The sequence below is a fragment of the Dermacentor variabilis genome, chromosome 2 (genome assembly GCF_050947875.1).
Source record: "Dermacentor variabilis isolate Ectoservices chromosome 2, ASM5094787v1, whole genome shotgun sequence".
NCBI classification, from domain to species: domain Eukaryota; kingdom Metazoa; phylum Arthropoda; class Arachnida; order Ixodida; family Ixodidae; genus Dermacentor; species Dermacentor variabilis.
In genome coordinates, this window is record NC_134569.1 from 256,695,009 (window position 1) to 256,720,494 (window position 25,486).

At 43.8% G+C, this 25,486-nt stretch overlaps 1 protein-coding gene across 14 annotated transcripts in view; it reads right to left on the minus strand.

The window, feature by feature from the left end:
- The window catches only part of faf (ubiquitin carboxyl-terminal hydrolase-like faf), an 819,194-nt gene that overhangs the window by 376,423 nt on the left and 417,285 nt on the right, over positions 1-25,486 (minus strand). For all 14 annotated transcript variants that reach the window (XM_075682882.1, XM_075682878.1, XM_075682872.1 and 11 more), the window contains one exon: positions 5,932-6,069. In XM_075682882.1, the coding sequence (XP_075538997.1) occupies positions 5,932-6,069 (138 nt within the window). The remainder of the gene's footprint in view (positions 1-5,931; positions 6,070-25,486) is intronic.

Consider the following 25,486-nt stretch of genomic DNA (forward strand, 5'->3'; position numbering starts at 1 on the left):
TACATCAAAATGGAAAGCAAATGTGTCCCCACAGGCAAAGGATTTTATCCAAAGCGGGTTTTAGCTGATCAACATAAAGATTTAAATGTTTACAACCAATGAAACTTTGAGCTCTGTTGTCTCAGCTTTCATTTTTTCTGCAGTTGCTTTCAGTCATCCCAGTGCCATTTTAAACGAATGAAGACAAAATCATTCTGTCTTTGGCACTTAGATCCTGAAACATTGATGAGTGCAATAAAACTGTCCATTTTTAACTGCGCCTCGTAAAAATATTTATAATGGGCGTTTGCAAAAGTCGTTAGTAAGACAATATGCATAGGAAAGCTGAAAAAACATTTTTATGCTCAGTTTGACATTTAAAAAGTAAACCAATAGCTTTATTGCACAGAGTGGGCCTTTGTGAACATGCAGATGTGAAAATCTTGGTGAACTTATATGTAATTAATTAATTAATTTGGGGATGACAACTGGAGGCTGTCAATTGTAACTCGAAAACTATAATAGCACAAAACTAATCTTATTTATGATATCAGCAAAACAAATCACACCTGCATGCCTAATTTCACCAATTTATGCCATAAATAAATAAAAAAAAAGTTTCCGTTGCCACTTTGCCCCTTAAAAACACCTGGGCGCACAAATGTAGTCAGGAAATCCTCGAAAAGGCGGTTCAAGAGGCCCCTCAGTACATGAATCTGAAGAGCCTGTGCCTAAAGAAGGCAGTTAGCCTCCTCAAAAAGCAGTATAACATTTTGGAGAAAAAGACAGCATGCCCTGTTTAGCTCGGATGACAAAAAATAAAACAAGCACTCCTCACGGGTCATGTGGCTGGCTTCCCCAGAATCCTTGATATGAAGTTTCCGTTTTTTTGCTTGAGGTCCAGAATGAGCTCCTTTCCTTTTTAGCCAGAATTCATCACCGTCCGTGCTTTCTTTCCCAAGGCTTGCAGCAGTCTTGTGAAGATGTGTAGCAGACATTGGGGTCAGTGCAGGGTTCTTGGGGGTTTGTGAGGAAGTCTTCGGAATTTGGTACGACTCCATAAACAAGCTTTGCTTGTTGCACTGCTTTGTTTCAGATAAAGAAAAGCTTAGCAGTGGTTTCCACTGGTCAAGCAGCCTCTTCAAGTACTTTACCAACTATAGCCAACGTGTCGGTGAATGCTTCAGCCTCTTTCCGACCTCGGCGTCATGCATATTTTGGAACTCTTTAAGTCAATCTTTCCATTTCTAGCTTTTCTCAAGTTAAAAAAAAAAAACGTCAACCAAAGCCTCATCAACCTTTACAGGAAGACATGAAGCTCCTTTTTAGGCAGCCAAGTTGATAAGATGGCACGGGCAACGAACCCCTATATAATCTGGCTGAGCCTCTCTCAATACAGTAGAAACACTGTTTTTCTTGACGATCATGACATTGGCATTGGCTGAACACATAGCCAACAGGTTTCCAACAGGCAAATTCCGAGACTTCATCTTGTCCAGAACCAGATTTGCAATCTTGTGACCCATCACTTTCCCTTGGATTGTACCGAGGCAAAGAAGGCGGCTTTCGACTTTACTCGTTCCTTTAACAAAATATGTCGCAACAATAGGGTAAAGCTGTGTATCCCTATTGTTACTGCCATCCATAGCGATCAAAAATGCTTGCTGTTTTAGGGCATCCAGCAAAGGAGTCTCAGCATTGGCGGCCATTTCCCGAACAATTGCCGTCGTCTTTGTTCGTCCACAGGCGTAGCGTTTAGCTTCTTCGTACTTGGGCAACTTCTTCTGGAAAAGATGTTCAGCATGATTGCTAACATTCAGCGGGATGTTGTGTTCAACTAAAAATGTACTGAAAACACATCCTGCACGAATCACATCAAAGTCGCTGTGTACAAAACTTGCTAGGCTTGGCGGGCTGTCAGCGGCTCGCACGTATCCCTGATAATTTTTCAAAGCGACGTGGACCTTGATGTCAGACTTGCCGCCATGCAAGATGTTCACACCACAGGAACACGTGGTGCAGAATCCGAACTTCTCCCCTTTCTTCGAGGGCACGAAAATTCTGCCATGTACGGCTTCAAAAACACTTGGAAGTACTGTCAGGACCTCGAGCCCGCCATTGCACTGCAAAGCCGCTAGAAGCCGGAGTCGCACCACATCCAATACGGCAGCTAGTACATAAAAGGCGAGGCAAACACTGCAGTAACTGAAGCTGACTGAAGTCCAAACCCACGAGCCCGCGCGAACAAAGGCAGCAGCATGGCAACAGGTTGGTAGACGCGCTAGAGGCGCTATTGAGCTTTGGATATGGATTCAAGACTGCCCTAGTAGATGACAGAAGTCACTACAATCTTGCAGCTGCTGCTGATGATACCACACATACGTATTGCCCTCTCGTGGCTGCGCAAGGCACCAGGGTGTAGTTTTACAACATTTTCACGTAGTTATTTTTTTTTCACATATATACAGTAGAACCCCGCTGTTACGTTCCTCACTGCTGCGTTTTCCCGGCTGCTACGTCGTTTTCATGCGGTCCCGGCATAGCTTCCATAGGATCCAATGTATAAGGAACCCCGCTGTTACGTCGTAGCTGTGAAAACGTTCCCGCATGATACGTCGCAACTTAGCACTCCGAGCCCGCCTGGGCTGAAGTAGGCAACGCGCTCCAGCCGCCATTTTGGCTTTTGACAAGTTTTGGCTGGGCTTGGCTATGGAACTGGCTGCAAGAAGCCGCACGCCAGTTAGAGAGGTCTCCACTAAGTGGCCATTCGTGAAAAATGCTCTCACTATCATCACTGTGATTAGGGTCACCGCATAGTTGTTGGACGGGTCGACTCACGGAGGAAGGAAACTCGGGAGAGGCCCTCGCTAGGGTGGCTAGCCACCCTACCCTCGCGTCACTCTTTGTGAAGCAAAAGTCAAACCGGAAGTTGGCGTTGCTCGTGGCGTTGCTCCGCCTATCGGGCCAGCTCTCCTCTCTTGTTTACATTTCTCCCACGGCGCGCCGCGCGCAACCGGGCTGCTCGGACGCGCGCGCTCCGCAGCAATACTAAACAATCGTTAGCAGGTTAGCATGATTACGCCAAAGAGGGCAAAATTTCCCGCGGATATTCCTTTGTCCGTTGCCATTGCCGTGGCGCGGTGACGACGAGGAGCACGAGCCGCATGATGCCGGGGAGTGGCCAAATCCTAGCTTTGGAGAAGCCGTCGCGGCTCTAGACCTCCTCCGCAGGTATGTCGCACCTCACAGCGACGCTGACAGCAATGCGGCCTTCCAAGCTATTGAGAAACGTGTGGCGATTTCTAGCGAGCGAAAGAAACGGCAAGCCATCATTCTAGACTTTTTTAAGTCCTAAGCGCACTCTGTGGAAATAAATTGTCTATAGTTGAAGCTGCCCTTTTTTTCATTCATTTTCGGAGCTTTCCTCACTGTTGCGTTTTCCCGGCTGTTACGTTTTTTTTCCCCGGTCCGGTGAAAAACGTATGAACGGGGTTCCACTGTAATGCTTTCCGCAAAATTTCAAGCAAGATTCGTAAAATCATAAGACTGCTCGAAATTCGTACATTTTACAGAAAATTTGGAAGAGTTGGCAGGTATGGCGTCTAAGCTAAATATGCAACACAATGGGGGGAAATGATCGTTTGGGATGCTGCTTGGTTTCTGCAAGCTGTTCTGCTATGTTTTTGCAAGATGCGCCTGATCAAAGTGTTGTATTTATTACTGTAAATAAAGTGTTTATACATGCTCTGAAAAATGCTTCTCTGTTTCAGCGAATTTATTCATGCTTTGTATTGTAAGGAAATGACCTTGTAAAGGGGAGCATGCACAAGTGCTGTAGACAAACCATTTGAGATTGCATATCCATAATTACTGAAGAAATTGCTCTGAGCTTATACGAGTGCATATAAAGTTTACTTTCCTGCGGCCGTGTCATGTACCACAGCAGTTTAACAATCAAACTCGATGCGGTTAGAGAAAATGGCATGACGAAGGTAACGGGTCAACCCTTTGCATATGATTAGGCAATAGCAGTGACATAGGTAAATTATACTTCCCGCAGAAGTGTAATGATTGTAAGAACAAACTGGGCAGACATTTAACGTCAATGCAGGAACGACATGCGACCTTCCTAGAGCCGTCTGCAGTGGTTCAGAGAATCACACATTTTTATTCCTGCCAAAGTGCCGGCGTACCCTACAAATAATACCCCGGTAGGCAGCGCAGAAACCAGCAGTCTACTTTGAAGTGAAATGGTAAAAGTAATGCTGCCCGCTAGGCAGCTGCCGTGTCCCGGAGCTACCGGAGCGAAGCGCCAGGAGGAACCTCTTGCTGGAACTCCTCCCAGCAGCAATATGCAACACGTCAGGCCATGCCCTCCTCTGAGCCCACTACAAAGCCTTCTGGTACACGGTATCCCAGCACAGATCGCTCTCGAGATACACGTGATTGGGCGCAGCTACCACATGCGCAATTGCAGCCAGAGAGAATGCCCCCCTCCCCTTGGCCCCTGGTGCCTCGCAACATTGCAACGCGCACGAGCGAAGATGACACGCTTCCTCTTCGCACTCGTCCCTTTCGCGCGGGCGAGATTGAGACGCAATCACCGGCTCCCCTTGCAGGCTTCTACTTGCACATGTGGCGACAGTGCTATTGCCCTTGGACTTTATGTGGAACCTTGCGGTAATGCTGATGCCCACACTGACGGCAGAAATGCGCTTGGACTGTCCATATAATTGCTACTGCAATAAATAAATAAAGAAATAAAAACACGCAGCGCTACATCTGCATTTTTATCTTGAAGGTCTTCAGAGAGGGAGAAAACTGGCCTGCAACAGACCGCCGCAGATGGAATGAGCAAAGCAGCGTGGCGACAATCATCGCCAGCGTGCTCCCATGCACTAGAACTCTCCCCATCCACAATGGTGCAAAGTTCAAATTATCAGTGGCAGTGTGGATTTCAGTGTGAATTAGTGGGATGCGTTACATATTGCTTTTAATACATTGTTGGAGGGACCGCAGTGGCTACTGCGAATTGTCCGAAATTTCAAATTAACGAGTTGTGAATTAAGGAGCTTTTACTGTACATGAGCGTTATAAAGAGCCCCTCACAAGGCCCCATAGCAAATATCGGTTATACACTGGAAGTTGTTACATGCCCTCTAGGAAGCCTTGTGCCGCATAAATTTTAAAAATCGGCTCATTATTAGCCAAGATAGAAATATTTCAGTGCCGCAAACCCATAATTTCAGTAGGCGAGCTCCACTTCCAAGCGAGACACTCTCTCCACTTGCCCCGTCTAGCCTCCGCAAGTGCAATTCTTTCCTTGCGTTCTCCCATACCAGACCTCGAGAATCGCGTGACGTATACGTCACGGGCCCCACCTTTATTATTTCTTTTTTCTCCGCACTTTTTTGTGACGCGGTGTACTTCCACTGACGGCATCACGCGAGAGCTATTGTGATTGTCTCGCTTGACGCAGTGCACGGTTTTGCACGCTGGACACGAGGACACGTGACTAGTGCTGTAAGTTAGTGCTACACGAATACTGAGGCAGACACAAACAGATCACTCAGCATGATCGCACTCTGAAGCACAGTAGAAAATGACATAATTTCAGTGTCTGCGAGAACGACTGCACGACGGTGGGGACAAGCAGACGCAACGGAAGTACATCTCTCTTGCTGTGGTGCAAGGTAAAACAAAAACATTGCTTTATAAATAATGTTCTGTTACATAATTTCTGTATTCCATAAATACTGTGAAGGCCTCAGGACATTTCCTTTGATTGAACAGCTAGAATGCATTGTTAACCTTCCTTTCTCAGGTGCTTTAGGGGCTAGTTGTTTGCCCACGGGTAGTGATTGCCCTTTATTTGGCAGCCAATGGGAGTGAGGCATGCAACATGAGCTACACTGTGGACACTTGAGGTAAACACCAGGGAGCAGTACTGACCACCCCAGGCAGGCAGGCCTCGGCATCAGCATGTGGCCCCTCGTATTGGTGCTGGGGTGAACCTGCCGAGCTGTCCGAGCTGGATTCGGGTGAGGACGGCAGCTGTGCGTTCAGCTGGCTCAGTTTGGCCGAGAGCACCTGCACCACAAGTTGTCCGTTAATGCCCACAACTATCACACACAAAAAAGTCATGGAACATTTTAAACCTAAATTTTCTGTCTCTAGTCACAACATTTTTCATGTGGCAGTATGCTGCAAGCATGAATCAAAGGCATGGTGTAAGAAGAACAGGGGCTCCGATGAAAGCACTTGGCACGTTTCACTAATGCTAGGCCGCCGCTGTTGGGCCGTTTCACTGATGTTGTAGGGTGCTGGTGCGCCGGGGGTGTGTCCGGGGGCTAGACATTCCCGGGCCACCGTGTTTTTAGAGTGCCTGCTACTGTATTTAGCGATAAACCTTAAGCCACTCTCTTTATGTTACACAATCTTAAAATGTGATTTTTAATTGCTGATGTGCTTTGCTACCTTTTCTAAACAAAAGCGTATAGTATTTCTCTCAGTGTGGCAGTCACAGTTTTGTCTTTTGCTGAATCTGCTAGTAACCTAATTTACTTTCGTTACTTCTGCTTGAACAAACAATCACTACTATTTGTCACAATGCAAACAGCATTCCAATTTTCATTTCTTACGAAGCAGGCTTCAGAGGAGTGCTGCGTACGAATCGTTTCTGGATTAAGGGAAGTGCCTTCAACTAATGTTTAACACTAGGAAGGCACTTTAACACACTAATCCTATTAATTACATGACTTCACTGAAAACAATGTGTGATTTATTCCTTGTTATTATATTATGTTTTTTTATGTTTCTTCTTTTCCCTAGTGAATCGTGAACTAAATAATTCTTTTTTTCGTCTCGGTTGTACTTGCGGTTGTAGGTTGTAAACAGATAGGGTTTATAGATGTCTTGTATTCTATGTATTTTCTATGAACTGCCCCCCTTACTCAATGCCTCACTTTGAGGCCTGTAAGGTATTTTTAAATAAATAAATAAATAATGAAGTAGGTTAATTTTCACATATTTCACTGTTTATGCTAAAAAAAAATGATGCATATCGCGTTTCGGCACAGATTCTATGCAGAAGTTCCAAATTCTAGAAGGGACGAATTCAGAGACAGCTAATTCTTTCTACACCATGCTGCCGTGGAATTTGTGGTATCAACGTGCATACTCTTGAATAAATTATTCTAAATGTCTAAAATCAATTCAGGGTTTTTCGTTGCCAACACTAGTCTTCTAAGATGTACACCGTAGCGAGTGACTCCAGTAGGGGCTTCTTTAACTTGCATCTTAGCTTAGTCACATTTCTCAAATTTCTTCTTCCAGATGTGCCGATGATAACAAATTTATTGTGCACTGCTTCATTACAGGGAGACAGTGCAAAAAACAAGAAAAAAGAAAGCGAAACAAGAAAGACAAACAGGACAGTGCCTGTCCTGCCCATCTTTCTTGTCTTATTGTTATCGTGCTGTTTCCCCATAATGAAGCCATAGCAGCAAGCTGAACTTCAGACCCTTTTAAATTTTATTGTGCACTGCTGTCCACGAACTTGTGTTGTGGTGTACACCAGGTCGAAGTGTTTTTCACACCCATAGTACTCTTCTGGTCGCAGGACTTGGTCTCCACATTCGAGAGCATCCTACGAACCATACGGTCGACTCTTTTCTCTGAACGTGCTGAACGTGGAAGCTGTCTTTGCACATGCAAGGCCTGCTGTTGCAGTTTGGTGCGAATCATTTCTCGCCTACAATCCGTCTCCAGCAGGCAACGTCGCAGCTCGAGATGCATCTGAATGTCGAGATGCGTCTGTTCGTCTGAATGTTTAAGCGCTTGCCGACAATGACTATCAAACATTGCTCAATTTTGAAGCAAGCCTTGCTATACTAAGAGGTTATTGTCTGCCCGCAGCGCTTGCCAGCGACCGCTCCCAAGGATCAACACATGCCGTCTGTTAGAGCCACGTGCTCTAACAGACCGGCGTGTGTTAAAAAAAAAAAACGAAAAAATTTGTTTAATTTTCTCACGGACTTTGCGTACAGTTACAATTGCTTACACGTTTCCTCTGGTTCAGCCTCTTAACGTGTGCTGCCGTGCAGACATGAAACACAACCAATAGTAAGAAGCGTTTATGACCAGCGCCCCTCACATCAACGGAGCACCTGTTCTTACACCATGATCAGAGGCTCGATTTTTTGTTAGTAACAGCCATATGAAGCGAACAGAAGATACAGCCAGGGTATACACAATGGAAATTCCTTTTTGTTAACTTACTGAAATGCAAAAAATAATTTTTTAGAAAATAGGAGGATACCTAAGCACTAATCATTAGATGTGAATGCGAAAGCATTCATGTCCAATGAATGCTGTGGGCTATGTTATTGAGTTTTGCTATTAAATTGGTGCAGATGGGTTTTTTTGTACAGTTTCTCCGTTAGCATGTCGGCTATAGACCAGAATCATTTGGACGATATTGATATTGTGAGAAATCAAGGGCGTTGCATGCCACCGACATCCTGTGTGATGAGAAACCGAGGAAGCAGCAGTGGCTGCCAATCGTGATGATGATGATATATGGAGTCAATGGTCAAAGAGCGCCAATCAATGATCTAATGTAGTCAATGGTTTGGTCAACGATAAACGGTAAATGTACAGATGTAACATGGTTGTAAAGAGGCCTAAAACTATCGTTGTAAAGTGGGTCAAGTACAGTAGAACCTCATTCATATGTTTTGGAATAAACTGCGAGAAAAATTTTACTAACCAGGAAAATGTACGATTCGAAGTAAAAAAAAAAGAAATTGACAGATTCAACTATTGCCGACATCTGCCTAATGCGAAGCCCTGTGTGGACTGCTGCAGCGTGAGGTGCCGATGTGTGTCAAGCTGGGGGTCTCCGACAGCCTGAGATGCATTTTGTTGTTTTCCTATTCCATGGTGTTTTAAGAGAGCGATGGGAAACGGAAACGAAATCGAGGTGGTGGGCGACGCCGGATGCCACCGAAGCTAAATGAGAAGCCCACATTCTGCTGCCTGCAGCAGGGAATGGTGGCGCATTTGGATTATCGCCTACTAAAAGCGTGCAGTACGCTACCAATGGCACTACACACCATGCGCTGTAAGACACATAGGTAAAGATGCTTATCGCAGTAGGTTTGGCGGTGATAGCTGTGAATGCGGCGTACAACAACCTAGGTGGAGATTTGTAGGTACTGGAACAAGAAACTGTTCACGCCATTGTTTTCACGTGAGACAGGCGGCTATTAGCCCCGAGAATGACCTACAGGGACGCTGCGAGTGCCACTCGCATGACGTGAGGGCATGGACATGAGGGCCTGTCGTCTGCTGCAGTTCGGACTGCGTGCGGGCGCCTTCTGTAGTGTTTCCCCTTGTTTTCTCTCGTTCCCTATGCTTGTATATTTATGACGGTCCTCTCAAATATATTTTTATGACGTCTTCATTTGTGTAAATTTATTCAAAGAGTTTATTTCCTATGCAACAATATATTTCTCAAAGGTAACACTACAGTGTCAGCTGAAGGAGCACAGACCAGCCTACTGCAGATTTTTCATGCGTGGATCCACAGTTGGAAGTGGTAGCTAACATGAATAATAAAAGCACAAACGTAAAAACGTAGCACATAAAAACCCAGCTGGGATGTCATACCTACCATGATGTAACAAGCCACACTGGCAATATGTGACTTCTGCAACATTTAACTTCATTTTAACCCGCTAAATTATGTTTGTTCACAAAGAGTAGTTCATGGTATGAAAACAAATTTTTGAATTCCTTCACAGTAGCACGCAGCAGTAACAGGAGGGCTTATCACATTGAAATTGTTCTTGTTGATCAACTGCAAGAGCAACTCTTCAGTTTAGATTATTCCAGCACAACTTGCTTCTTAAACTGCTTCTCAAAATTCGGCCGTCCTTCACGGGTTAATTTTAAACGGCAGTAATTTGAAGTAAAGTTAATGGAGGCTTACAGGTGTTTGCAGCATACGGAAAGGAATGTGCCAATATTTATTCCCTTATCCGTGCTACACGTTACACTCACTTGAGAAATCTACTGGTGATCTTTTATTGAGGAAGAGACGCAACGAAGCTGTTTGGCAAACTGACACAGGCTTCTTCGCTCAAATGTTTGAGTGAAATATGCCTTTTGTACTGGCCCTGCAGCCAGAAAGAAGCCGAAGCCTCATTCATTAGTAGTGTTGAAGATATCATTATTCCCCGCTGGAGATCAAACATCAAGTGAATTCATGTGAGGCTTGTGGTGTGTTTCTCTATGAAGTGGGCATGCAAGGTTCTCTGTTATGCACGGATGAAGCGAAGAGTTCTCAGTTTGTATAATTAAACAACACAGCCTCGAGACATAGTGAGGCAGACAGTGTTTGAATTTTCATTATCAAGGCAGCCTATGCTGCGCCATAGTGCTTCAAGTGTACTTTAGACATTGCAATTGGTGCTGTGAAAAACTGCATCACGGTTTCAATTCGAAGTTGCAGTGAACAAGTGATCGGTTTCAAGAACAATGTGTGCCTTGCCATAACGACAGTCAGTTGCTGCCGTTGCATGAAGGGTATTCCATATTGCCGATAAAGGCTACTGAGGGCGACTATGAAAGCCACAATGATAGGATGCACATGGCGCCTTTTTAGTGGCTTGCGATTTTAATTATGAAACTTTTATTTCAGGTGATTGCAGTTATGGTATTCATGAAGCATATACACACCATACATGACACACCATCATAACACCCATGAGCAATGTGTTTTCTGGGTGCCTGTTTCAGAGAACGGTGAAAGTATAGTTTCAAACTTTCTCATACAAAATGCGCCTAGCTCTTCCTTTTAAGCATTATGAAGTGGCCATATTTGACTAGAACTCACCACAGTAATAAGAATCATGATGAAAGCTTCGCTGGGCAGTGTCCTTTTAACACGGATTTATAATGTCGACACCAATTACCAAGATTTTTCTTCCATGTAAAATGCCATGTCCCTCAGAGCTAAGTACTAAAGAATATGAAATGTTTAGCTGAGTATCACACAGAACCTCGCATGTTGAATTTGCAGATAGTATTCTTCTTATGCAAAATTTATGGACAGACAAGGTGCACAGTATATGCATTGCAAGTCCACTAGACCAATTCAACGCTACATAGCTTGCGATATCCAAGCCGCAAATTTCCTTGGCTCAGGTAGTTTTGAAGATGAAACTGCGGTTCAGGCATGGCAGCTGAAAGAAGCCAACATATCCTTCAATAATAGTATAAGTATTAATAGTATCCTTCTTAGCAAAAGCAAGCCATTTCACGAAGGAGATATGCAGAATTGCTCGGAGAAGAAAGCATGCTCATGAAGCTTATAAAAGAAATCAGACATCTTTCAAGAAAACACTAAAAAAAAAGCAACAAACGAATAAAGAGTATTACGAAACAATCAAAACACTCATATTTTGACTCTAAATTTGGAATAAAGGAGCGACCCAAATAATTTTGGAATTTTATCAAAACGAACCCTGAGGACGAGATTTAAGTACCCTTGCTTGACCATGATGACACATTTGTTCACGATAGCATGGGTAAAGAAAATTGCTTTAATTTCTTCTTTAGGTTGGTATTTGGGAGACGCTCTCATGACAGTGAAATATTTCTGAATTATGGCACAAATTGTACTGAATGTATGGATGATGTCATTAAAGGGACACTAAAGGTTACGAGAAACTCAAGTTAAAGTGGTAGAGCAATGTTCTAGAACGTCTAAGGCGTCAATATAATCGCGAACAGAGCTTTAGTAACCGAGAAATTGAGGTAAATGCATGACACGATTTGAGACCCCCCAGCGACATTCCGGTACTAGCCCGATGACGAAAGGACTCCTCATAATTTGTGTTACTAATACTCAACTACTCGTATTAAAAATATCATTTCAATCGATTATATGACGGAAAAAAATGTTACTTGTCTACGTCTATTCGATTCTAAGAAAAAATAACATTTTGACGTTACCCTTCAGTAATATGGGTGTTCGAAAGGTTTCGTTTTCGCTCGACTCTGCGCGCTCGACTCTGCGCCGCGCACGCTTTGGAGTTTCAGTAGTTTCGTTATCGCGTCGTGCTGTGAGGGTTCTGCTGGCTCGCGAAACTTTCATTTGGAACAAGCAGCGAGAATGCCACGTCCATGTGATGTCGTGGGAAGCCCTCGTTGCTTTCCCGCTCTGGCGAGCCGGTGTCGAGGCGGCCGTCGTAATACGCAACGACGCCGGCAGTGCGAGCCCTCAGCAGCAGGTCGCGCTCGTCGGTGCTCAAATCGCTGAAGTTGAGCCCACCATCGCGAGCCAATCTGTCGGTGTCAGGGTCCATTGCGACGAGCGTCGAAGTTTGTGTCATAGAATGAAGTACCAGCTTATGGGCGTCTTGCGCTGGAGTTTGAGGTATAGTAGCGGCGCCTGGTGGCGGTGCGGGAAACGACATCTGGGTCGTGCCAGCTTGGGTCGTATCGAGCCCCGGCTGTGGCGAAGCACGTTTCTAGGCAGAGTTTTGCGTCGATTCGCACATTTTTATGCCCTGTTGCGAGTGCGAAAAGGCTCGTCGCTTCTCATAGACCACGCCGACCACGCTGCGAGCTCGCCGCAGCCTATAGTTTAACGAAAACGGACTCTCCGTGTGCCGTGGGACGTAATGTGAGACGTAATTCGTTTCTCCTTCCGCTAGCCACCATACTCCCGCTTTCGCTCTGCTGTCGGCTCTGTCTTGGCTCTGTTTCTGGCCGCGCGTTCGCGTTTTGCGCAGAAAAGCCGTAGCGCCGTCTGCGGACGCCGTTCTACTCACCGATGGCGCAACGTCACTATGACACCATGATGTCAGTACTCCTCGATCGGAGGGCGGGCGATTTGAACTGCGCTAGAGGTACGCGGACGCTTCAGAACGCATTTTCTCTTAAAATAAGTCTCTCCTTGGCACGAAACAAGCGTTTCGAGGTTTCTGTGATGGTATTTCAACAGTCCACGTTGACTTAATAGTAACCTTTAGTGTCCCTTTAACTCAAGGGGAATTGAATTGTTACTCCAGTGCCTTGATAAATTTAAGGTGGCTGGGCCGGATTATTTGCCTCCTGTTTTTCTCGCTTTATGCATTCCTTCTGTGTCTTGATATCTATAAGTTTTTACTAAATCTTTAGAGGTGAGTACCCTGCCTGATGACTGGAATATAGCCAACGTTGTACCTGTACACAAATCAGGAGCACGTAGTACCGTATCGAATTGTCGACCTATTTCCTTAACAAATTGCATTTTTAACATTTTTGAACACATCCCATTTACTAGTATTATGAACCATCTCGACACCTACGCATTGCTAAGCCCTAATCAACATGGTTTTAGACGTGGCTTTTCATAAATCACCCAACTCACTGAATTAACACATGATTTAGCAAGTGCATTAGACATGGGTTGCTCCACTGATGCCATTTTCTTGGATTTAAAGAAAGCTTTTGATGTTGTAACTCATCACTTACTGCTTGAAAAACTTTCATGGTAGTATAATGTTAATGACTTAGTAATTTCCTGGATCAAAGAATACTTGAGTACTAGACGTTCTTAACAACAAAAGATCTTGCGAGGTTGATGTCACATCAGGAGTACCGCAGGGGTCTGTTTTGGGTCCATTGCTACATTTAATTTATATGACTGATATAGATTCTAACCTATCTTCCCATGTGGGCCTATTCGCAGACGATTGTGTGATTTATCGCGTTATAAACTAATCAACAGGATTGTGCCATTCTGCAACATGAATTGAACACCGTAGATTAATGGTGCAGCGCCTGGGGCACGCGTATCAATTTGCAAAAAACAGTGCACATGTCGTTTACAAAAAAAGCGATACGCTCATGACTGCTAATACTTCCTAAACATTACTGGGCTGATTCCCATGCATGTGTGCCGATACCTTGGCGTCATCTTTAACCCCGACCTATCATGGCACTGTCACATTGAAAAAAGTGCAGCCAAAGCCTGCCGGACATTAGGCTTCCTCTGTCGAAATACCAAACGGTTTCCTTCAGAAATTAAACAGCTACTGTACACATCATATATTAGGTCCACACTTGAATACACCTATACTGTGTGGGATCCCTGGCTCAACAATGACATTCAGCGAATAGAAAGAGTGCAAAATTTAGGAGTTCGATATGTCGATATTTAGGAGTTCGATAGCTCGATATAGACACTTCAGTGTTACACGTGCTAAGGAGAACCTTGGCTGGATTTCATTAGCTAAACGTAGGAAAATGCTAAGACTTAAATTTCTACATAACATTTTGCATTCTCAAACATGTATACGGTGTGAAACGTACTTACTTCCTCCTGATTATATTTCTTTATGATGAGATCATGTCAACAAAATTAAACAGATAAGGTGTAAAACTGTAAGATATGTCAATTAATATAATATGTCAATAATAGCTGATTAATATGTCAATTTTTCCCCGGACAATTTCAGATTGGAACCATCTACCACGAGAAATTGCCACCACCACCGGAAATGGCGACTTTTTCTTGTTGCTCCAGTCGTGCATTCATGTGGACAATGTAATTAATGCAAAAGTGAATTCTATCCAATACAAATAATGTATTCAAGGCCCTGTAATTGCTACGTAATTCTAAGCCATGTGACGTATGTATAATTTTTTTTATTAAAATTATTGCTTTCTATTCCTATGGTTTATTCTAGCAGTGTTTGTTTTCATGTGTGTTATCACAATGTTGTATGCACGTGACAATTCACCTGTGTATTCCCCCCCTCATTGTACTGTACCCCCCCCCCTACACACACACACCGCTGTAATGCCATTCGCGGCGCAGTGGGTAAAGTGATAAATAAATACAATAAATAAATAAATAAATAAATAAATAAATAAATAAATAAATAGCTACAGCTGGAGCCACCAATATACACTGAAGGGAATGAGCTTGCGTGGCAGCCGAGTGAGTCACATGACACAGTCAGGCCCTCTTGATCCTTGTTCTAATGGAATCTATACGATGGGATCAGTGGCTTGAAAAGGCCTCACACGACTGCAGCTTGGCAATGTACTGAATGTTCGTTCCAAAAGATTGTGCCTTCTGGGAATGTACTGACCAGTAAAGAAGAAGCATAACTGCATTGGATCATGTTGTGCATTCTCGATCCCGAATGTCGATGCTGGAAAAACATATGAAAAGGGATCGTACCAACGAGGGTCTACTGTACTTTGTTTTGAATATCATATATAAAGTAATGTAGATGCATATGTTCAGATAAGAATGAATTTGGCATTCTGATGACCGTGTTTTGTTTTAAAACAAATTTTTATGTGACATAAGAAAATATGCTTGATGAAAGGAATCCACTTCAGTTTTGCGAAATTGAGAAGCTGCTCTGTTGAGATGAGCTCAGCAATTTTTGAAAGTTTGAAAGGTTGTATCTCGGGAATTAAAATGTACCGAGTAAGAGTAACCCTTTCAGTGTCAGGTTTTTTCAGAAGTGACGCAAGTCCAGAGTTGGATTGTTATCTTGGATATTACAAAACAAACACAACAGTTTATTTTTGGTTGTGCAGAAGCTAAAAGTGACATGGATAATGGCAAATACACTCTTGGTATGATCCTCATATTCCTATCTGTCGAAATGAATACTGTATTCGTTTGATTATCGTCATCATCATCATTGTCAGCCTATTTTAGTTATTTATTTATTATACCTCAAAGGCCCCAGAGATGGGGTATTACATGAGGGATGGGATTAGTTTACCAAACAGTGATTTGAGAGCAGCCTTTTAAGTGATGAGCATCGGAGTGGTGCGTGATGTCGGCAGACAGACCGTTCCAGTCCCTGGCGGTTTATGTACACTGCCGGACGAACGCTTCTCCCTGCAATCTCCAATTACCCCTGTCCTGCGCCAACCGATTCCAACTAGTGCCCGCGAATTTCCTAATTTCATCACCCCATTTAGTCTTCTGACGTCCTCGACTGCGCTTCCCTTCTCTTGCCACCCATTCTGTAACCCTAATAGTCTAATGGTTATCTAACCTGCATACCACATGACCTGCCCAGCTCCATTTTTTTTTCTCTTAATGTCAATTAGAATATCGTCTATACCAGTTTGCTCTGTGATCTAAATCGCTCTTTTTCTGTGTCTTAACGTTATGCCTAGCAATCTTCGTTCCATCACTCTTTGCACGCTACATAACTTGTTCTCAAACTTCTTTGTCAGTCTCCAAGTCAGCACTGGTAAAATGCACTGATTGTACACCTTCCTTTTCAATTATAATGGTAAGCTTCCAGTCAGGAGCTGGCAATGTATGCCGTATGCAATCCAACCCATTTTTATTCTTCTATGAATTTCCTTCGCAAGATGAGGGTTCCCTGTGATTAATTGACCTAGGTAAACATACTCCTTCACAGACTCTAGAGGCCATCTGGCGATCCTGAACTCTTGTTCCTTTGTCCAGCTATTTGTCATTATCTTTGTCTTCTGCACATTAATCTTTAACCCCACTATTACACTCTCTCTGTTGAGGTCCTCAATCATTTGTTGTAACTCGTCTGCATTGTTGCTAAACAGAACAATGTCATCGGCAAACCGAAGGTTGCTGAGATATTCGCCGCCGATCTTTACTCCTAACCCTTACCAGTTTAATAGCTTGAATACTTCTTCTAAGCACGCAGTGAATAGCATTGGAGAGATTGTGTCTCCCTGCCTGACCCCTTTCTTTATAGGTATCTTCCTGCTTTTCTTGTGTAGAATTAAGGTAGCTGTAGAATCTCTGTACATATTTTCCAAGGTATTTATGTAAGCAGTCTGTACCGCTTGATTACGTAATGCCTCTACGACTGCTGGTATCTCTACTGAATCAAATGCCTTTTCGTACTGTATGAAAGCCATATAGAGAGGCTGACTGTACTTTGTGGATTTCTTGATTACCTGATTAATGACATGGATTTGATCCATTGTAGAGCATCCCTTCCTGAAGCTAGCAAGTTCCTTTGGTTGGCTAAAATACAGTGTTGCCCTTATTCTATTGCAAATCACCTTGGTGAATACTTTATATAATACTGGGAGCAAGCTAATGGGCCCAAAATTTTTCAATTCTTTAACGTCTCCCTTTTTGTGATATAGTATAATATTTGCATTTTTCCAGTTTTCTGGGACCCTTGCAGTCAATAGACACTTCGTATCGAAAGCCGCCAGTTTTCCAAGCATTATGTCTCCTCCACCTTTGATTAAATCGACTGTTATTCCATCTTCACTAGCACCTTTTCCCCATTTCATGTGATGCAAGGCCTTTCTGACCTCATCGCTAATTAGAGAAGTAGTCTCTGCAACCTGTTCATTACTTCTTCAAATGGAGGTATCGTTGCTCCTCTGAGTGCTGCACAGGTCAGCATAGAATTCCTCCACTGCTTTTACTATATATTCTAGATTGCTGATGCTATTACCCTGCTTATCTTTAAATACATACATCTTTGTATGTCCTATGCCAAGTTTTCTTCTCACTGATTTCATGCTGCATCCATTTATTATGGCTTCCTCAGTCTATCTCACATTATAATTTCGAATATCCCTTATTTTCTCCTTGTTTATCAGTTTGACAGTTCCACAAATTCTATCTAATCTCTTGAGTTGGACATTTTGTTGTTTCTTTATTAGGTCCTGGTTACTTGGGAGAGCTTGCCTACTGGTTGCCTTGGTGCCTTGCTTCCCACTTCAATTGCTGCCTCTGAAGCCAGCCTAGTTACGGTTTCCTTCATTACCTCTATGTCATCTTCATCTCTCTGTTGTAAGGCGGCATATTTCTTTCCAAGTACTAGCCTGAATTTGTCTGCTTTTACCTTACTGCCTCTAGGTTGACCTGTTTCTTCTTGAGCAATTTTACTCTTTCTTTCTTCAAATTGAGCTGAATCAATTGAGCACTAACCTATAATCGCTGCACTTTACCCTACCTATCACTTCTGCATCCTGCACTATGCTGGGATTGGCACAAAGTATGAAATCAATTTAATTTCTTTTTTTCACAATTAGGGCTTTTTTCCAGGTCCACTTTTGCTGAAGTTTCCTGAAAAAGGTGTTCATTATTTGCAGCTTATTCCTTTCTGCAAATTCTACCAGCATTTCACCTCTAGCATTCCTAGAATTGATGCCGTAGTTGCCCATTGCTTGTTCACCAGCGTGCTTTTTCCCCACTTTTGCATTGAAGTTGCCCATTACTACAGTATACTGAGTTTCCACTTTTCTCATCGCTAATTCAACATCTTCATAAAATTGATCTACTTCATCATCATCGTGACAGGATGTTGGAGCATAGGCTTGTACTACCTTTAATCTGTACCTCTTACTAAGTTTGATTATGACTACTGCTACCCTATCATTAATGCTGTAGAATTTGTCAATCTTGCCTGTTATGTCCTTACAGATTATGAATCCTACCCCGTATTGCTTCTCGTCTGGGAGACCTCTATAGCAGAGGTCATGGCCGTTAGTCAGCACTGTATAAGCTTCACCAGTTATTCTAATCTCACTAAGGCCAATGATATCTCAAACAATGCCTGATAATTCCACAAAAAGTCCTGCTAAGCTGGCCTCACTCGACAGAGCTCAGCTGTTAAAGGTTGCGAGGGTCAATTTTCGTTGGCGGCCTGTCCGGACCCAGAGATTCTTAGCACCCTCTGCTGCGTTACAGGTCTCACCGCCGCCTTGGTCAGGTGCTCCGCAGCTGCTGGGGACTGAGGGCCATGGGTTAATTGAAGATATCATCAGGGAGGTTGTGGCTGAATACTGCACCAGGGAGGCCAATTCCTGTTCTGGTGGGGGAGTGTCTTTGTTGAAGCTTAGTGGGCATTTCTAATTTGGTTGTACCTGGATTAGTATAGCCCCACTCGCTCTAGGCATCTTTTGCCAGTGTCAGGTGTCCCTCCAAGCCTGCAGACGCAGTGCACTGGAGGAGGTGAAATTCCAGCTCACTAGCGTCAGATAAACAAAAAAAGAAAAGAAGGATCCAAGCTTTTAACTATGGCAACTGAGCCTCCGACAAAGCTCAGTCGGATAATCCCGTAGGTGGTGAGGCTACCTTATCGCCGAAAAGTACAGCTCAGAGGGCCCTAGATGCCTAAGAGATCCATTCATTTATCCGCCCTCTCTCTGCAGGTTTTGTTGATCGTCATAGGTTGCACGATATAGTGTAAAATCTCAGTGGTCATAACATCGTGGTTCCCGAATCTCACGTACGCATGTGGTCTTTAACGCGCCTAGGCACACAATATATTTTTGGCGAATTTCAACAGCACTTAAAACTTGTGTGAAAGAAAAAGTAAGGAAAAGGAAAAAGTTTTCAGTGCTTACCAACGTTTTTAGATTTTTGAGTTGGCAAACTGGCTGCGAGAGGCGGCCCCGTTTTGTCGCCATTACAGAGGTGGCGCTGCAGTTCCGTTGAGATCTAGTCTGAAGAGCGAGGCTTGCCTTGACCACATGTTTTTGTCACGTTGTTGGTGCTCGCGCGTTTATCAGGCCTGTATTTCTTGCTTTAATGCGTTCCGCAAACGTATTAACTCTGTGCAGTGAGCGTCCTTACGTGTTTGAGTGGATGCCGTGAAGTGTCAGTGCGAATTCTCAACGTGCCGACGTGCAGTGTGACAGGCTGTCGCTTGCGATATGCTTCGGCAGTGGCAAGTCCCGTGCCGCGACATTTTTTGATGCTCCCAAAGGACCCTCCCGTATTGAAGGCGTGGGAAAACGCCATCCCGCGGAAAAACTTTCAGGTGACGTCAAAAACATACGTTTGTGACATTCATTTTGAGCCTGCAGACATAATAAGCTGTTGTGAGCATGTCGTGAATGATCAAACCGTTACAATACCACGAGGCAGGTGGGCACTGAGGGAGTGCGCGGTGCCTCGAATATTTCCAAACACACCAGAGCATTTGTCAAAACCAAAGACGGCCAACTCAGCAAGAAAACCACCCAAAGTGAGAACAGTGATGCCTGCCCAAGTTGCTTCCTGCCAAAGTGATGGGAGTTCGTAAGACGAAATTGACGCAAGTGACTGCGTGGATGGCGGTGAGTGCGCCGAAGTAAGCACGCTAGAAGCTGCGCCCTGGTTTGCTGTTATGCCGGAAGGTCAAGCGTTTGAGTTGTGGCATGTGGAGGCTTCAACCAACCAGGTTATATTCTACAAGCTGGAGGAGTCCGGGGGCATTGTACGCATTGAAAAGTCCGTAGTAATCAGACAAGACTTGACGGTTGAAGTTAGTTCAAGAGGTGTGCTTGTCCCGCCGTGCAGCTACATCGTCGACAACGATAAAAATGGAAACATTCAGGCTCAACTAGCAAGCTGGAAGAATGTAGCAACATTTTTTCGCTACATAGATGCCCTCAAGTTTTGTACTGGTTGCAAATGTGAGTTGTTTCCAGGCATTTCATCTTCAATGATGGCTGTGAAAAGGCAGGGTGTGTGGCGAAACGAGAAATGCATGGTGCTGTCAGATCAAAAGCTTGTGCTCTCCGTGCAACAAAACTAAAAAAAAATTTTGTGGATAGAGTTAAGTGCCACCCCCAAAAAAGCACAAAACTGAAGCCACAATGCGAAACTAAGAACCTCAGGAAAAAGGCGATTAGGGCCACTGTCTTTCGCAAAAAAGCAAAAAGAGAGCTGGGTACACTGACGTGCCGTTTGTTAGAAGTTTCATTAAGCGAAGTCGACAAAGCAATGGAAAATCTTCCACAAGCGCAGCAACTCGCCTTTCGGGCAGTATTGAAAGTGGCAAAAGTGAAATCGCCACGAGGTGCCGTTATGAACAGGAATGGCTTACGACTTGCCTTCTGTTAAGAATTTCAAGCCCAAGAGCTTATAGACTAATGACAAAGATGAAGCTCATGCCACTTCCAACCGTCACAAGGCTGAGACAAATGATGAAAGGAATGCCTTGTGAATTCGGCTTCAACAAGGTATCTCTTGCCAGTGTCGGGGCCTTTATGAAGAACAGAACAGGAGTGCAATGCTATGGAGCCCTGATACTGGACGAGATGAAGGTGAGAGAGGTGGTTGCATTTAACAAGAGTACCTACAAGGTTGACGGCTTTGAGATGGCCATAACTAAGAAACAACAGCTGACCATGCTTTGGTCCTCATGTTTGTGCCATTTTTTCACTCTTGGGTGCAGCCGATTGCAAGTTTCGTGACAAGACATGCAGCCCCTGGAAGAGTGGTGGCAAGGCTTGTTTTGGATGCCATTTTGGAGCTATGTAAGCACAATGCAGTTGTCGTCGCTGTAATCAGTGATGGTGCCATCACGAACAAGGCCATGTGGTCATGTTTCGGTATCAAAGGCCAGCTTCACGCACTGAAACACAACGTTGACCATCCTTGTGTGCCTGATCAGCAGCTGTACTTTCTTTGCGATGTTCCCCACATCATCAAGTGTATAAGGAACCATCTTCTGCGTCACAAGTATGGCATGGTATGTGGATTTGAATGCTTTTACTTATTTTTCATCCTTAAGCAACTATAGACTGATTTGTGCAATGGAGCTCATTTTTTCATCTAATATTTTATAAATTACAGATCGGTGAACACAAAATAAACTTTGACCACTACCGAAAACTCCAAGAAGTAGACGGCAAACAGCAGCTCCAGGTGGTACCGAAGTTGACAAAAGAGCATGTAAGCCCGGACAACCTATGAAAGATGAATGTGAGACTGGCTGTACAGGTAAACAAAAATGCCATATCTATATGTATTTCGTCTTTAACTACTCTTTTGTTTATGTTCATCAATGAATGCATATAAAAAATAAAGCTGAAGAATTTTACAATATGTTGTTCTCAGCTTTTCAGCCGTAGCACCGCCATTGGGCTAAAGGTCTACCAGCAGTTAGAGGAGCCTGATCTGAAAGACTGCCATGGAACTGCTGAATTCACCGTCATGGTGAACAACTTGTTCGATGCTCTCAATGTGAAGTTTGGAATATGAAGTTCATCAAAGGAAATTGAGGTCAAGATAATATTTCATACCTTCTGTTGCATTGTTGTTAAAGGAATTTGCTCGGTGGTTTATTTTAAAGGTAATCCAAGAGTTCCTTGATGCTGTAAATGAGACCGAGGAAAACCATATCGCCAAAGGGACAGTGATGTTTGTGTCACAAGTTACTATGCGATCTCTTCGGATTACACTTGCGTCAGTACGGGACCTTGTAGCAGACCTTCTCTCTAAAGGAGCGCATTATGTGCTCACGGGCAAACTCAACCAAGATCCTCTAGAGGTAAGCAGTACAGTTTCTTTGTTTATAACCTTGACGTTTGTGCAGTTTGTTTCATGAAGAAAGCACCTTATCATTTCATTTTTTTTTCCAGAGGTTTTTTAGTGTGACAAGATGCTACGGAGGTGATGAAGATCACCCCAATCTAATCAGCTTTGCACAGATATATAGGCTTCTGAGTCTGTATACCCCAATCAGTGCTTGTGTCACAGGGAATGTTGAATGAGGAGCAGACCTTTGTGCTTGACATTGTAGCCGACAGCATGAAAAGTGGAACAAAGGACAAACTTTCATCCCATGAAAGACTCCAGGAGAAAGTAGAAGCAAAGTTGGCAGAGATATGTTCTACTAGGCAGAATGCAGCACTGACAGCACCTGATCATGGATACTCCAGACCAGCAGCACAGGACTATGTTATTTACTACTTGTGCGGCTACCTTGTTCACTCTTTTCTCAAACATAATAGATGCTCCGACTGTATACGTAGCATCCAGTCCCAAAATGCAGAGTGCCCAGAGGCATTTCTCCCTCTGGAGAGGGAACATAAGCTTGCATGGCTCAAGTTGCCATCATGGGAGCTGTTCCGTATGTTTCGAGGCATTGAAAACAAGATTTCAGACGAGTTGCAAAAGAACCGGCTCTGCTATGACACTTTTTGGGCCCTTCTCGACGCACTTGGGGACTATGATGTGACAAGTGTCGGTTGTCCCATTCACAAGGACACTACTACTGCAGAGCTTCTTCATTCATACATAGCGCTACGAATGCATTTTGCCTCAAAAGATGCCTGCAAGAGCCTCAGCTTTTCAGAAAAGGTCGCATCTGCCAGAAAGAAAGTCAAGCTAATGTGAAGGGTTCCTGCACAGCTCCTTCACTGTAAACAGTTTTCTGATTATAAATATGTCCCTGCAAATAATTTACCTGCTGCATTCCCTTTAACAAACAAAAATGACAAAGCATTTTTTCTTGCTTCCTTGCTGGTTGTTGAATTTGTAGGCTTTCCCGGAGTTTTTTGCCCGTGTAAGACGTGTTCAGGTAAGATTGGAATATGGTTGAGTATTACGGGATCCTGGGCATCAGTATACTGGCGCAAGATAAACATCGGTTACAACAGGAAGCAGAATGAAAGCGAGCGCACTGCCCATTGTTTGCCATTTTTTTTCTGCTCTGTCTTGCGTGCTGTTTCTTTTTTGTTGTAATGTTCAGATACAACAAAAAGGCGCTTTTCACTAAAGCTAAGTAACATGAGAGCGAAGTTGCGTTTCTGCTTCTCGTATAAGAGGGCGACTATCAATGAATGCGGTGGTCGCTTGCTGGCACCTTTCAGAAAATAGCAGACGATGCGTAGAGACCGATCCCAACACTACTGCAGTGCCCCCACCTGGTCGGCGATGGTGCCGACCCGCTCCGCACCACTGGAAGGCCGCGCTCTTTGCCAACTGAACCAATCTAAAAACATTGGTGCTTACCGAAAAGCCCCAAGTCGTGTATTGTCCACTTATTGTCGTGTCTGCCTGCCTCTTGCTGCCGTTTGTATATATACTGAAACTTGCACTCCCAGGTAAACACTAAGAGTGGCGAGACGGGCCACCAGAACAATATGGTTCTGAGCCTCGCGCAAAGCAGTTGACCTTGACAGTTCCTAGATGTCTTTGGCCTTTCTACAGCTTTGGACAGCAGTTATAATAGAGCTAATGAGAAGGGAGAAATGGGGGGGGGGAACTGGGGGGGAAATCATTCGACACAATGGATACAATCATAGGCGGAAGATCGTTCCACTCTCTTATACATCTAACCAAAAATGGACAGCGCAAGGCGTCATCTTTAAAGGAAAATTCCTTTACTTTGAGACTGTGGTCCCTTCTTTGGGATATGTAGGATGGCTCTTGGATGTACTTCTCCTTATCGATTCCAGTTTTAGAATGGTAGATATTATGAAAAAATTTAAACCTGAGGTTTCGTCTACGATCTTTCGAGTCTTCCCATTTAAGTTTACTTTTGCTTTCTCTCATACTAAGATGACGATCCCAATTACCTAGAACGAATCGCACTGCCCTATTCTGTATTTCTGCAAGTGTGTCGGCCAGCTCTATGGTACACGGATCCCTGCAAACGCATGCATACTCTAACAATGAGCGCACATGAGTGAAATACAGTTGTTCTTTTAAGGTAAATGAAAGTTCGCTGAAATTTTGTCTTAAAAAACCCAACACACGTGCAGCCTTAACTTTGATGTAGTGAACGTGCGTAGTCCACCTCAAATCACTCGTTAAATAAACTCCCAGATATTTATATTTCCTGGTCGTGCTTAAAGTAGCATTATTTACGGCATATGTATTCAACTGGTATGAACGTTTCCTTGTAAAGGTGACGTGAACACACTTTTTTAAAATTCAACGACATTTTTGAATGGGCACACCAGGATGCTATTACATTCAAACCATGCTGCAGGTATTCTGAATAACGTTCATTCTCTATAGTCCTGTAAGCTACCCAGCCATCCGCGAACATTCTGAACAAAGATTCGAGGCCAATAGTAATATCAATTACATACAACAGAAACAAAAGAGGGCCCAGAACTGAGCCCTGGGGAACTTCTGAGGTCACGGGAACATACCTGGAGGAACAACCGTTGAGAACTACCGACTGCTGTCTTAGAGAGAGATACTCGGCTATTCATGCAATAAGCAATAACAGATTCATTCAGTTTATAGCCCCGTAATTTACTAATAAGAAGGTAATGAGGAACAACATCGAATGTTTTTTTGAAGTCCAAGAAAATACAGTCAACTACTTTACGCTTATCAATTGCTAGAGCCAAATCATGCGTGAACTCAACAAGCTGCGTTGAGCAAGAAAAACCTTGCCGAAATCCGTGTTGACTAGAATGCAGAAACCCGCCGTGGTTGCTCAGTGGCTATGGTGATGGGCTGCTGAGCACGAGGTCGTGGGATCGAATTCTGGCCACGGCGGCCGCATTTCGGTGGGGGCGAAATGCAAAACCGCCCATGTACTTAATTTAGGTGCACGTTAAAGAACCCCAGGTGGTCGAAATTTTTGGAGTCCTCCACTACGGCATGCCTCATAATCAGAAAGTGGTTTTGGCACGTAAAACTCCATAATTTTTAATTTAGAATGCAGAAGATTATGTTTAACCAAATGTGTCATTATACAACTATAAAGGACATGTTCAAATATTTTAC